This window comes from Sphaerodactylus townsendi, linkage group LG04 (genome assembly GCF_021028975.2).
Source record: "Sphaerodactylus townsendi isolate TG3544 linkage group LG04, MPM_Stown_v2.3, whole genome shotgun sequence".
NCBI classification, from domain to species: Eukaryota; Metazoa; Chordata; class Lepidosauria; order Squamata; family Sphaerodactylidae; genus Sphaerodactylus; species Sphaerodactylus townsendi.
Window position 1 is genome coordinate 34,711,276 of NC_059428.1, and position 12,696 is coordinate 34,723,971.

At 40.2% G+C, this 12,696-nt stretch overlaps 1 protein-coding gene across 4 annotated transcripts in view; it reads right to left on the bottom strand.

Moving 5' to 3' along the window:
* Positions 1-12,696, bottom strand: part of DCLK1 (doublecortin like kinase 1) — a 246,933-nt gene that overhangs the window by 210,733 nt on the left and 23,504 nt on the right. For all 4 annotated transcript variants that reach the window (XM_048494604.1, XM_048494602.1, XM_048494603.1 and 1 more), the window contains exon 3: positions 11,983-12,329. In XM_048494604.1, coding sequence (XP_048350561.1) covers positions 11,983-12,329 — 347 coding nt within the window. The remainder of the gene's footprint in view (positions 1-11,982; positions 12,330-12,696) is intronic.

Here is a 12,696-nt window from a genome sequence, read left to right on the forward strand (position 1 = left end):
CTGAACACAGTACCTCCAAGTGCGGTCGCACCACTGCTTTTATATATAGGGCATGACAATCCTTTGCAGTTTTATTACTCAATTCCTTTCTCCTAATGATCCCCAGCATAGAGTTTTGCCTTTTTCGCCAGCAATTACATGCATTGAGCTTTACATTCCCATGGAACTATCAACTAAGACTTCAAATCCCTTTCCCCTGGTCTGTGACTGATAGCACTGACCCCTGTAGCGTGTATGTGAAGTTTGGATTTTTTGCCCCTATGTGCATCACTTCCTTACATTTAGCTACTATTGAACTGTGCATTTGCCATTTCTGAGCCCACTCACCTAATTTATCAAGGTCCACTCGGAGCTCTTTCGGTGAATCCTTCGTGGTTCTTACCACCCTACATAATTTGGTATCATCTGCAAACTTAGCCACCACACTACCTACCCCTACTTCCAGGTCATTTATGAATAAGTTAAAGAGCACTGGTCCCAAAACGGATCCTTGGGGGACACCACTCCCGACATCTCTCCATTGTGAGAACTTCCCATTTATACCCACCCTTTGTTTCCTGTTCCTCAACCAGTTTTTAATCCATAGGAGGACTTCCCCTCTTATTCCTTCATTGCTGAGTTTTCTCAACAGTCTCTGGTGAGGAACTTTGTCAAAAGCCTTTTGGAAATCCAAGTAGACAATGTCCACTGGTTCCCCCTTATCCACATGTCTGTTTACACCCTCAAAGAACTCTAGTAAGTTTGTAAGACAGGACTTGTTGTTGGTTCTAAAGTTGGTTTTATGGCCGTTTATTCTTTTGCATAGGGACTGATCAGTTTGTCCAGTGTAAAGACTGAAAGGGCATAGCAGACATATATATTAGAAGATGAGCAATTGGTGTGAGAATATTGAAGAGAAGAACAGTTGGATTTATATCCCTTTCTCTCCTGTAAGAAGACTCAAAGGGGCTGTCAATTTCCTTTCCCTTCCTCTCTCACAACAAACTGTGAGGTAGGTGGGGCTGAGAGAGCTCTGAAGAACTGTGACTAGCCCAAGGTCACCCAGCTGGCATGTGTTGGAGTGCACAGGCTAATCTGAATTTCCCAGATAAATCTCCACAGCAAAAGTGGCAGAGCGGGGAATGAAACCTGGTTTCTCCAGATTAGAGTACATCTGCTCTAAACCACTACACCACTGCTGCTCCTATTGAAGAGTTTGAAGCCCCTCACTGGGCAAGGGGAAGTGATGATGTATCACATTCTGTTTCGTCAGAGGGAACTGAAAGTTCAGTTCTGTTGTATGGAATTAAGCAGAACCACTAGCAGAGAGAGAGAGAGAGAGAGAGAGAGAGAGAGAGAGAGAGAGAGAGAGAGAGAGAGTTCCACTACTTCCCTTATTACAGAATGGGCTGTCAAAGGAGCCATACGCTGTGAGGTTTCCACAAGCCAGCTCTGTCAACTTCTCCAAAATAAAATCAAGAAAGGAGTATAAATACTATAATAAATTAACTACACTAAATCACAGGGGATAGATTTTTTAAAAGAACCAACCAGGCTCTTGCCAGGGCCAGATATTTTTTAGTGAGATTAATCTAGTTTTTTGAAAGCTGAGGTCTGGAATGGCTAGATATATCTGAAATCCCTTCTCACTAATAGCCTCCCCACATTAATTACTGCACCCACCTTTATCATCCCTCTGTGGACCAAAACCAGTTAATTGAAAGAGACCTTTACATCTTGCCTCTGAATATTACTTAAAAGAAAATGACCAACAGAACAGTATAGTAAGCATAACCAGAAAAAATGAAAAGGAAGATACACTTCAGAGCACAGAGAAGAAAGCATGAGCCAACAAATCATTTCTAAACTATGGTTTGCAGGATCACATGGATTGGGCTTATCCAGCTGCTTCTAATGAGATTTCTAATGTTTCCTGTTGCATCAAGCTACTAAAAAGGATAAAACTCGACTGAGACAAGGTGCACTTCCCTTTTCTCAGTCGAGTTTTATCCTTTTTAGTAGCTTGAGCATCAATAAATGCTCCCTTGAGCATCAATAAATGCTTAACAAGAAGGACCTTGTTAGCATACCATTTGACTATTCACGTCGTACAACCAGGACTGCCTCAACTGGAAAACAGAGATGGTCCTCATCTTGCTGTAAATAAATCTGGCCCTTGATAATCCCAGCTAATAGTGCCATCTCTTCTTATGACCTTTCCACCTGCCATAAAGTTGGTTCTCATTGCTTCCTATCTTACATCAATCTTCTAAAAGTTAAAACTGAAGGGAGGCCACCTCTTTTTGGCTTATGAACAGCCCAATCTATTAAAACCTTCCACTATTAGTGCCAGGAATCAAATCCTTGGGTAACAGCATCAACCTTGAAGTCTTTTGTGTTATAGAAGCTAGTTCCTTAGCAACCGATCAAGACAACTGTGTTGCCAAGGAAATGTGGAATGCCTTTATAAGAAATACGAAAGAAAGCAACAGCAGAAACAGACACCCTTCCACTGTCTAATCTTTGCACTGATTTCCCATCTGCTGAGGTGACAAAATATTCTCAATTTTTTTAAAAAAATGAGGTAATGCTAGATTTACAGAAGGTATTTTCTCCTGATTAAAAATAGGTGTGTCTTTGTCATAAATTGGCATAATCACTTGAATATTTAAGACCACTTTACTGCCTGTACCACACCTATTAGTCAGGACCCCCAGCAGCTAGTCTCAGTGTTGCAAGGTCTAGGGCACACCCTGTGGGATATCCATATGAGTGGCGGAAAATCAAACTTTATACTGCATCATTCAGCTCAGGGAGATGTTAAATCCTATTGCCAATTATAGATTTTTAAAATCCCACCATATTAGATGTATCAGAAAATCATGAGTGTTGTAAACAGGACTTCTAATCATGGCAACCAAATGGCATTATAATCAAGATATTTCCTTTTTACTCTTTACAGATGGAAGCAATCACAACCACACCTGAAGACATACTCAGAAAGGAATGCCAAGGTATTTTGCATGCAGACTGGGATTGCTGTAAAAAAAATTAGCAAATATTGAAAGACTGTAACAAGGATACATGGATGTAGTCTTCTGTAAATGCTACAGTGAAATCATTATGTTGCTTTAAATATACAGTCAATTAAATTGATTTCAGATTTTATTCATCTTCTGTTCTATCACTTGGCTATCTAATTCTGCTGAACAAACATCAATTGAATTCCTCACGGGGAAAATTGTGAGATATTAAGTATAAGATATCAATTAAGAACTGCTAGAATATACTGAACCAGGAAAAGTATTTCATACTTTATACTATTCACATTACTGACTACTAATTTAGCCACACAAATAGTATTTATGGCTGACTGCCTATAAAACACGAACCTAGGATGCTTCTTAAAAGCGACAAAGTGTAATCTGTATGAAAAAGACACAGATGCCTAACTAATTGATATCCATTGGCCACTTGCTTAATAATCACCTCAACAACTGTTTAGTCAAAGAAAAACTGTAATAAACTATACAATTGTAATCAACTGTTTCTTCATCCAAAACAAAACAGCACAACCCAAGACAAAACATGAGATGCTCCAGATGCTCTCTACCACTCATAGTTTCAAGTAAGTTGGTAAAAGTGACAATATCAAGCTGACAAAATTAATTTGCTTTTTTAATTGATGTCCATCTCTTAGCAATTACCATGTTAGATAGCTCTCAAAAAAAAGCCTGCTGACTCTGGGAAGATAAGCCTCTAGGGGAATCAAATCAAATACATTGGTTTTCATGCCACAGAGCTGACTAAACATTTTTAACCTGGCAAGAAATATGTCTCCTCCTGTAGATGGTTAGCAGCAAAGCCCTCATAGAACCATGGAGTTGAAAAGGGTCATACAGGCCATCTAGTCCAACCTCCTGCTGAATGCAGAATCAGCCTAAAGCATCCCTGACAAATGTTCATCCAAGCTTCTGTTTGAAGACTACCAGAGAGAGGAAGCTCACAGAATTCCTAGGCAGCCTATTCCAATAATGAACTATTCTCACTGTAATTTTTTTCCTGATGTCCAGCTTGTACCTTTCTTCCAGTAATTTACACTCATAATTGCAATGCTTGTCCTCTGCTGCCAACAGGAAAAGCTCCCTGCCCTCCTCTAGGTCACAGCCCTTCAAATACTTTAAGAAAACAATCTTGTCCTTCCTCAACCTCCTCATTTACAGATTACATATTCCCAGGTCTCCAGGTTCCATCACAAAGTCCAGCTCCCTCATGAGTAGTGCTTCAAAGACCATCCTTGAAGCTGTGTGCTGTCTTGACCATCTCACTCCCTCTTATTCACATATACAAACACTGCAGAAGTTAAAAATATTTTTCAAGTTTTTATTCTAGTTCAGAAACCAGAGAGAAGCATGGTGCAGTGGTTAAGAGAAGCAGACTCTGATCTGGAGAACTTCACAAGATGTCTGTTATGGTGAGACGAAGGGAACACAATTGTAAGCCACTTTGAGACTTCTTAAAGGTAGAGAAAAGTGGGATGTAAAAACCAACTCTCCTTCTTTTCTTCTGAAGTTAACTACTTCTTCTAAAGTTAACTAGTACTCGCACATATTGTTACTTCTAGATGAACAGAAAGTAACCATCTTTGTTGATTAATATTAATTTTTACAATCCACAGATGGCTCCTATGAGTAATCCAACAGATATGTGAAGTGCTATGAATACAGACTTGATCCAGAGAAAAGAGACAGAGCAAGATTTTGAAGCCAGAAACTACATGAAATGGGGACACATATCCAAATATGCCTGTTCCACAGGTGGAGCGACCATGGGGCAGGGGGGGAGACAAACATCTCAGGTACAGGCATGGGGGGTGGAGAATCACTCTCCCACCCCTCACCCTCCTCAGACCACCCTCGCAGCCCGGAGCAGCCTCCATGGCCCAGAGCAAGCTGCCTTTTACCTTTTAAAAGGTAAGTGAGGCGTGGGAAAGGGGTGTCATTTTGCCCCCCCACCCCCCATGGCACTGGCCTATCCATAAAACATTAATTTCAGTGCAAACTCTAACCCTAGCAAAAACACAAGCCACCCAGTGCTGTTCTCTAAGGGCCAACTACATGATGCTTTCAACAGGAAACATCTGACATATTTTTAACAAAAGAATACAAACCTGTGTGATAGCATTACTTCCAGGTCATGCTGGATGTGACAATGCTGGCAACACCATGGCAACTTTGACATCTGCTCAATGAAGTCCCTCCCCCTGGCCCGGCAAGTCAGACACTGCCTTAAAGCTCCATATTTAACTCCAAACTACATGAGGGTCTAATCCTAACCCTCACACATTCTTTCCAATGCCATTTTCTCAATGCAGAATGGACCTGGAGAGTCATTATTTAACTCTCTTGTGAATCAGGCTATATATAAATTACTTCAAGAGCAACTATTCCTGGATATTTACATTTGGAAAAACTTTATTCCCCTCTTGACACGCAATGTGGTCCAATTCTGAATGGGCCTGCATAACCTGGGGATTAAGTGCCAGGTACCAAACTCCCAGAGCATGTCAGGTCAACATGACTGGAGGAGGAGGGGAAAAGGTCTTTGTGACATGAAGTTAGGCCCTCAGTCAAGTCTCTCCATCTAGTTCAGCACTGTGTTCTCACATGTCCTTGGAAAGCATGTAAACAAAACACAACAGCAACATTATTGATGTTTGTAAGCACACTGCCATGAACACATGATCCTGCACAGATAGAACAGATGAGAGGAACTCTGGATGAGCGAAACAGGAAATAGAATGTGACAACAGTTGTGCAACAGCAGGGGAAAACTCACTTTTTGCAAATATCACCCTCTGTTGCTATCTGGTTGTGTTTGATGCTACGTACTTCCAAATTTTATTTTGTGAACAGGACTGTTTTACTTATTAGTAAAAAAAAAATACTACCACAAATTGGACCAGAATTACTGCGGAAAAGAAAGCCAAGAGCATTCTCTTCAACTCAAAGCATTTTCATAATTCAGCAGGCTTTCATCCACCATGCACCATAAAGACACCAGAATACTTTATAACCAGTTACAGTAACTAAGGGAACAACCTTGACTGAACTTCACATTTTCAATACCACCCTGCCTTTAATTTGAAAATATTGTGGGCAATGCCAAGAAGTTGTCCTCTTTAAAAACATCGCATATGGCATACTAAGACCGTAAACCCACACACAATTTGTCTTGTATGCTTTACCGGTTTCAAAGCAATTTCTTTCTTGTAAAACACCATTGTTACCACTTCAGAGAAGCATGTTCATGAGGATCTACCCACATATCCTGCATCTTAACAAGGGCAAAAGTCATGTTTAATTATTACACCTTTTTTCCACCCACACTTGGAGACCATATTTGCTAGGAAAGTGCAGTGTTGTCCTAGTAGCCATACTGGTGAAAAAGCAAAGTTTATTCAAATTCACCATTCAAAATACAACTGTAGGCAGAAGACATGATAAATTTAAGAAAATGGAGGAAAGCTCAGGACCAGTTTCGAAAGGTTAACAACTCGTTTATGTCAGGATCAAGCCTATTGCTTCTGTGGAAACTTACAGGCAAACACAAGTGCTGTATTTTCCTGAACTACTGAACAATGTAAGGACAGGTGGTGACACCCATGAGATCCTGAAGTGTACCAAGTGTATCTGAGTCTGATCTGTTCAACTATTCAAGTTTGCATTTCATAAGTGACAATGGTTACACAACCTGCCCCTGAGAGAAGAACCATCTACAGGATTCAGCCTTGAATCAGTTTAATCCATCCAAAGAGGAGAAGAATACTTTTCAGGCAGATGTGTTTATAAACTTATCAGTGAACCCTTCCACTCCTTAATCCACGTGTCTTAGGACTCCATTAGATGCTGCCCAGTCCTTCCAGGCCATCAGCTTTAAGGGGAAAAAAATCTTTAACTTAAGTCAGAAGATAATTAAAAACAGTTCAAACTGAGGTTTGGGTCTTCATTTGTTTGATGAGTACATATCCTTACATCATTAAGCCCTGAGGACTCAAAGGGACTTTGTGTAGTTGAAGTTTCTAACATGCAACACTTAATAGAACCAGCAAATCCTCCAGAACCAGAGTTAGGAAGGCTAACCCAGCCTAAGGCGTTTATGTCAAATCCTCCTTTTGCAACCTAAAGAGCACCACAACCTTCTGCCACCATCCCCAGTGTTATAACTTTGCCTTCTCTCTACCAGTTTTATACTTCCTTTTTTCCCCTATGCATGAAGGACTGTGGCCTACTGTAAAACTAGAATCCTCAAAAGGTATTTTATGCTGTATCTGAATTTCATTCCCATTAAAAACCCTGATTAAACTGTTTGAAACAGAAATTTCACCAAGAAGAAAAAAATAACCCTTTAGCAACTATGCTACCCTTCAAAGGAACATAGTGGGGCACTGTGGGAGTGTTCCCCCACCAAATCACACAACATGTAAAAGCATTAATCACAAAAAATTAAGCTTGAACTCAAGCAGGTTCTCTGGAGAGGTGGTATAGAGATTTAAATGGTGCAAAGAGACTCACAAGGGATTAGACTGAGGGGGTTTTTTTACAAGAGAAATGCTAGATACAGCAATGGCAGAATTTAAAATTAAAATTAAATGATGCATTACAAAAACCGAGGCATTTCACTTCATAGACTCACAAAGACACCCACAATAAAGCCACTTTTAATTTTTTTTGAAGGAACACAGAACACCACTTTGAGGAATATCACTTAATATTTATAGCTGAGTTGAAAGAAACACCATATACAAAACAATATTAATGCTCAAGGTATTTCAGATATATTAATATGGTAATATCATCTGCCCTCTGGATTCAGTCCCCAGCATTAATGTTTCTGAGCTTCTGAAGTACCTATGCAAGTTACTTAGGGTGATTTAGGTGGGATTAACACCATCGTTATACATTACACTAGATTATTATCATCTTGCCCAAGACACAAGTAAAAATAAGGACACTTACTGCAAGTATAGCTGAACTCACAAAGAACTCACAATAAATTCAAGATTTCAATACTCCTTTACTGGATAGCACTGTCAGATTACACCAAGGCATTTGTTTCTGTGTTTTCAAATAATGAACCACTTCCGACCCTACACACAAAAATCCTCCAAGAAAGCCTGATAGAACCTGAATTTCAATTAGCAGGGAAGGCAAAAGAACAGGATTTGAAAATATGTCACAATAAAATTTGTGTGAAGCAAGCAAAGCCAAATAAAGTCATACAATGCAGTACCAGCAGATCAAGCATTTGCTGTTATGAAAGGCTAAAAAAAATTCCAATAAGTTTTTACATCTGACTTGAAGCAAAGAGTAGAGACGGTATTTAAAATATTAACTTTAAAAGTTTACTCCCAAGCTGGATTTAAAGAAGAGTAATCACACTATAAAAGCTTTATCCTTGGATCCTCAAATAAAATTACACTTTCTAGGCGCACAGGCTTTAAAATTTCTGTTAAGTCAGATCTAAGAAATTTCCAATTAAGACTTAGCCAAACAAGTCAAGGCTGTTTTCTGCAGAGTTCTTCAGATCCTCTGCAAGAGGCACAGATGGGAATTTAACGATATAAGTGGAACAAACTTTTGGATTTACCACAGCTTCCCCTGCTTTATTTCTAGAAAAAGGGCAGGAGGAGGTGGGTGGGAGAACCTGGCACTTCAAATGCTGCATGAAGAAAAGGGACTCTGATAAAGTAAATGGAACATCAGTTGCTTAAGTGAGACAGAAATCAATGACTTCCCCTACACAGAGAGCTGACCAACAGGTTACTCCTGCTGAGTGCAAATATTGCTGTTTGACATTTCTGATTGCTAAGCAGCTTTGTTGCCTCAACGGACACAGTAATCTCTGTCCAAGACAATGAGATGCACTGTCCATACTCTCTTTGCTTCTAAGGTTATGTTGCAGAGCCTGCAACTTCAACTAAATATAATAGACAATAGGGAAAAATGTGCATTGGGAGAACTGTCTCAAAGTTTCCAAGCTCTTAAAAACAAAGTTGCTGTCTCAGGACTGATCTGAAGCCATTCAGGATCTCTTTAGAACTACTGAAGCCTTTTATGTTGCCTGCAAACTAAGCTCAGGTCATTTCCCCTCAATTAAAGATGTGAAAGTGGGGCTACTTCCAATTCATGGTCATTTGGTGGCTGGGCCATAGCAATGTGGTTGTTTTGTTTGGGTTTGAATGCATTCGATCTGATGGGCAACTAGAAGTATGTTATTGCAGCATTGATGGCCAAACTGCAGACTGGAAACATGGGAAGTTGCCATGTGGACAGGGATTTAAGAGCTTTTGTACCGTGGAAATGTGTGCATTTCCATTTTTGTCTTCAGACATTTGGAATAACTGAAGTCTTTTCAGTTGTACCTCTACTACATTACTCATCCTTTAAGAAGTCCATAACAAAGCAAGCTAGACTGGCAGAAAACAGCTTTGCATGTTAGGCATAACTGAGCCACACATTATTTGAAACAAAAGACCCTTTTACTGGGACTGCTGCCCAAGTGTCTTGTTTTGACATTAAGGAAGGTCAACTGAAGAAGAAATTTAACCCTTTACTGCCATGACACTTCTACCATCCAGAATTGCCTTTTTCTGGATCTGGAATTAACGGTTGTGGGAAACACACAAGGAATCAGGTACACAAACCCTTTCAGAATAACAAGAAATACATTTTAAAGGGAATAAAAGAGCTGAGCCTCCTATCCCCCCTAGAGCTTTCCAAAATCTTCAAAGACACCACTGAGAATGATCAACTGGCATTTTAAAAACCTCCCAAGTCCCATTACGAGTCTCCTGTCAAGTCTAATTTAACCTTATCATATGATAGCTCAGCATACTCTTGTGGGAGAAGGGGGAGACTGTTCCAGGCTTCACATACAGAAGGGGGCACATCAATATTAACAAATTTCATTTCATTTCACTGATTTCATTTCACTGATTTCAATGGAAAGATTGGCTTTTATTGGCTGTAAACTTAATCAGTGGCAGTAGTCCATTAACTCCTTTCTTCCTTATTTTCCTCATGGCTCTAAGCAGAACAATAGCCTGCTAGAAGAAAACACAATGGAACTACCTCAAAGGCTAATAGCAGAGAGCAATTATGTTATGTCTATTGCATTTTAATACCTTCTTTCAAGGTTCTCAGGATAGCAAATATCATCACCCCCTCCCCATGTCCTCAAAAACAACTCTGGATGTCTGGTTAAGTAGAGAGTGTGTTACTGGCCCAATATAATTCTTGATTCATATATTTGCTCAGCTCAACAAGGACCCCCTTGTTTTTTCCTTCAAAATTTTACTAAATTGTGGTCTAGACTCATGTACAACAGATTTGCTGATGAACGACGTTTTGCAGATGAATCCAATTCATGTTGTTTTTGTCTTTTAGCTCCAGAGACATATAATCTTTTTTTCATATTTTGCTATCAAGTCACAGTTAACTTATGTTTTCAAGTCAAGAAACATTCACAGTTGGTTTACCACTGCCTACCTCTGCACAGCCACCCCGGACTTCCTTGTGCTCTACCATCCAAGCACTAATTGGGGCTGACACCGCTTCACTTCCAAGATCAAAAACATATTCACTGTGTTAAATCTAGAGGTCAAATATAAATGGCTTTTGAAAAGCCTGCCTGTGTAGCTACTTTTTCCCAACTGAAGAAAAAGGCAAGACTTGCTTGGGATACAGTAGATAGAAATGGGGAGGCTTCAAGTGAACCTTTAGTCTGTGGGTTTTTTAGTGTCTCAGAATAAATCACATGGAATTCTCATATGACCCTTTTTTCTGTCAAATCATATTTGACTTACAGAGACCTCTGGTAGGGTTTTTAAGGCAAGGCACAGGAGGTTTGCCACTGCCCACCTCCATATATCAACCCTGGCATCCCTTGGAGGTCTTCCATCCATATACTTGCCAGGGGTGACCCTGCTTTGTTTCTGATATCATGCCAGCGTGGCCTATTCAGGTCAGGGCTGCACTACACCTACCCTGATATAAATCAGGAAGAGCACTTAACTTAGGCTGGGTACTCCACATCACCACCGGAGATCACCTATGCACTGATTATAGGATAATATGAACCCTAAATAATACAGAGAGGCACTACCACTACAGTGGGCCTGATTGGTCCATGTGACAGAAAGGTGGTAGCTACATGGCCAGTTTCAAAAATGAGGCCATGAAATTGTCAGAGCAAATTATGAAGAGTGAATACTTCAGCATGTAGTTGCTTGTCCTATTTATGTGCATTTAAACCTTGACTAGAAGTGGCATAACTATCAAGTTGCCCCTCAAAAGGACGCCAGGCATCTGAGTGGAATGCCAACTCTTGACATTGACATCTTGACGTAACCACATGGAATCCCTGACACCACATCAGTCCTACCCCTAGAATCTTCTGCAGCACAAGAGGATTCGGGTTCATGGGGTATTTTTTTCCTGCTGCCAATTTTTCCTCTATCTAGGAATAGGGCAACCTTGGGAGACAATGATTTTATAGGTACATATTCAACCTGTTAAACTGAGTCCCATGCAGAGAGGAAAAAGTAATTGTTAATATGACACCATCCCCCACAATTACACTACATCCGTTATCCCATACCAGAAAGAAACTTATTGCAATAATAATGTTAACGTAGAATGTATTTTCTAGTTGCCAGTAAAAATAGCTGATATCTCTTTCAGTGAACGTTGTCTTGCATAATCTTCCTGACAACTGTATGCATGCAGATGGGCTCACAGTACTGGGAAAAAAATCAAGTAATTCACATGGTTTGTAACAGATCTGCCTGTTGAGGTTCTGTTTGATTATGATCATATATCAAGTTTACAAGTATCATGTTTACAAGACAATTGTCCAAGAAAAGTGCAGTTTACATCAGAACAGCTACCGATTCCAGTTCTATGCACAGTTCTTCATATTGGACTTTAGAGAGTTTCTTACCTGTTTTCCATCCAGTGTGTACAGGCGCTTAACTACTCCTGAATCCAATTTGATGGCATCAGTAATATCAGTGAGAACCTGCTCAAATGAATGTGCTGTCTTCTTGTTAAGCAGAATCCGGACTGCTTTACGCGGCTTCACACCACTTCGGATGATTGTGACCAGCTTGGGTCTAATGAAATCCTTGTTCTCCTTCATATCAGAAGGGCCTCCTTTGGCCGTGGCAAGAGAGGGCACTGTGCGGGAAGCAGAGGTGGTTTTGACATTCACCGACCAATTTGGATTTACATTCTTTGTGTACTCCAACTTCTTGAACGGCTCTATTGAACCGCACACATAGCTCTCCCCTAGGGAAAAAAAGTTTCACTCATTAATTCCAACATATCAGATTGCTCCCAATTGTTACTATTCATGTCACAGTTCTCCCAAGTTCTCCCAAGTTCTCTCTCTCTCTCTCTCTCTCTCTCTCTCTCTCTTCTTTCTTTCTTTTTTTTTGCTTATGGTACCCTAATACAATTGGCTAGATTACCATTTTCTGGAATGCATTTCCAGAAAAACCAAATCTCTTCAGAGGCTTTGGAGAGGTGACTGGAAGAGGAGGAGGAGGATTTATATCCCCCTTTCTCTCCTGTAGGAGACTTACAAACTCTTACAAAGGGGCTTACAAACTCTTTTCCCTTCCCCGCTCACAACAAACACCCTGTGAGGTAGGTG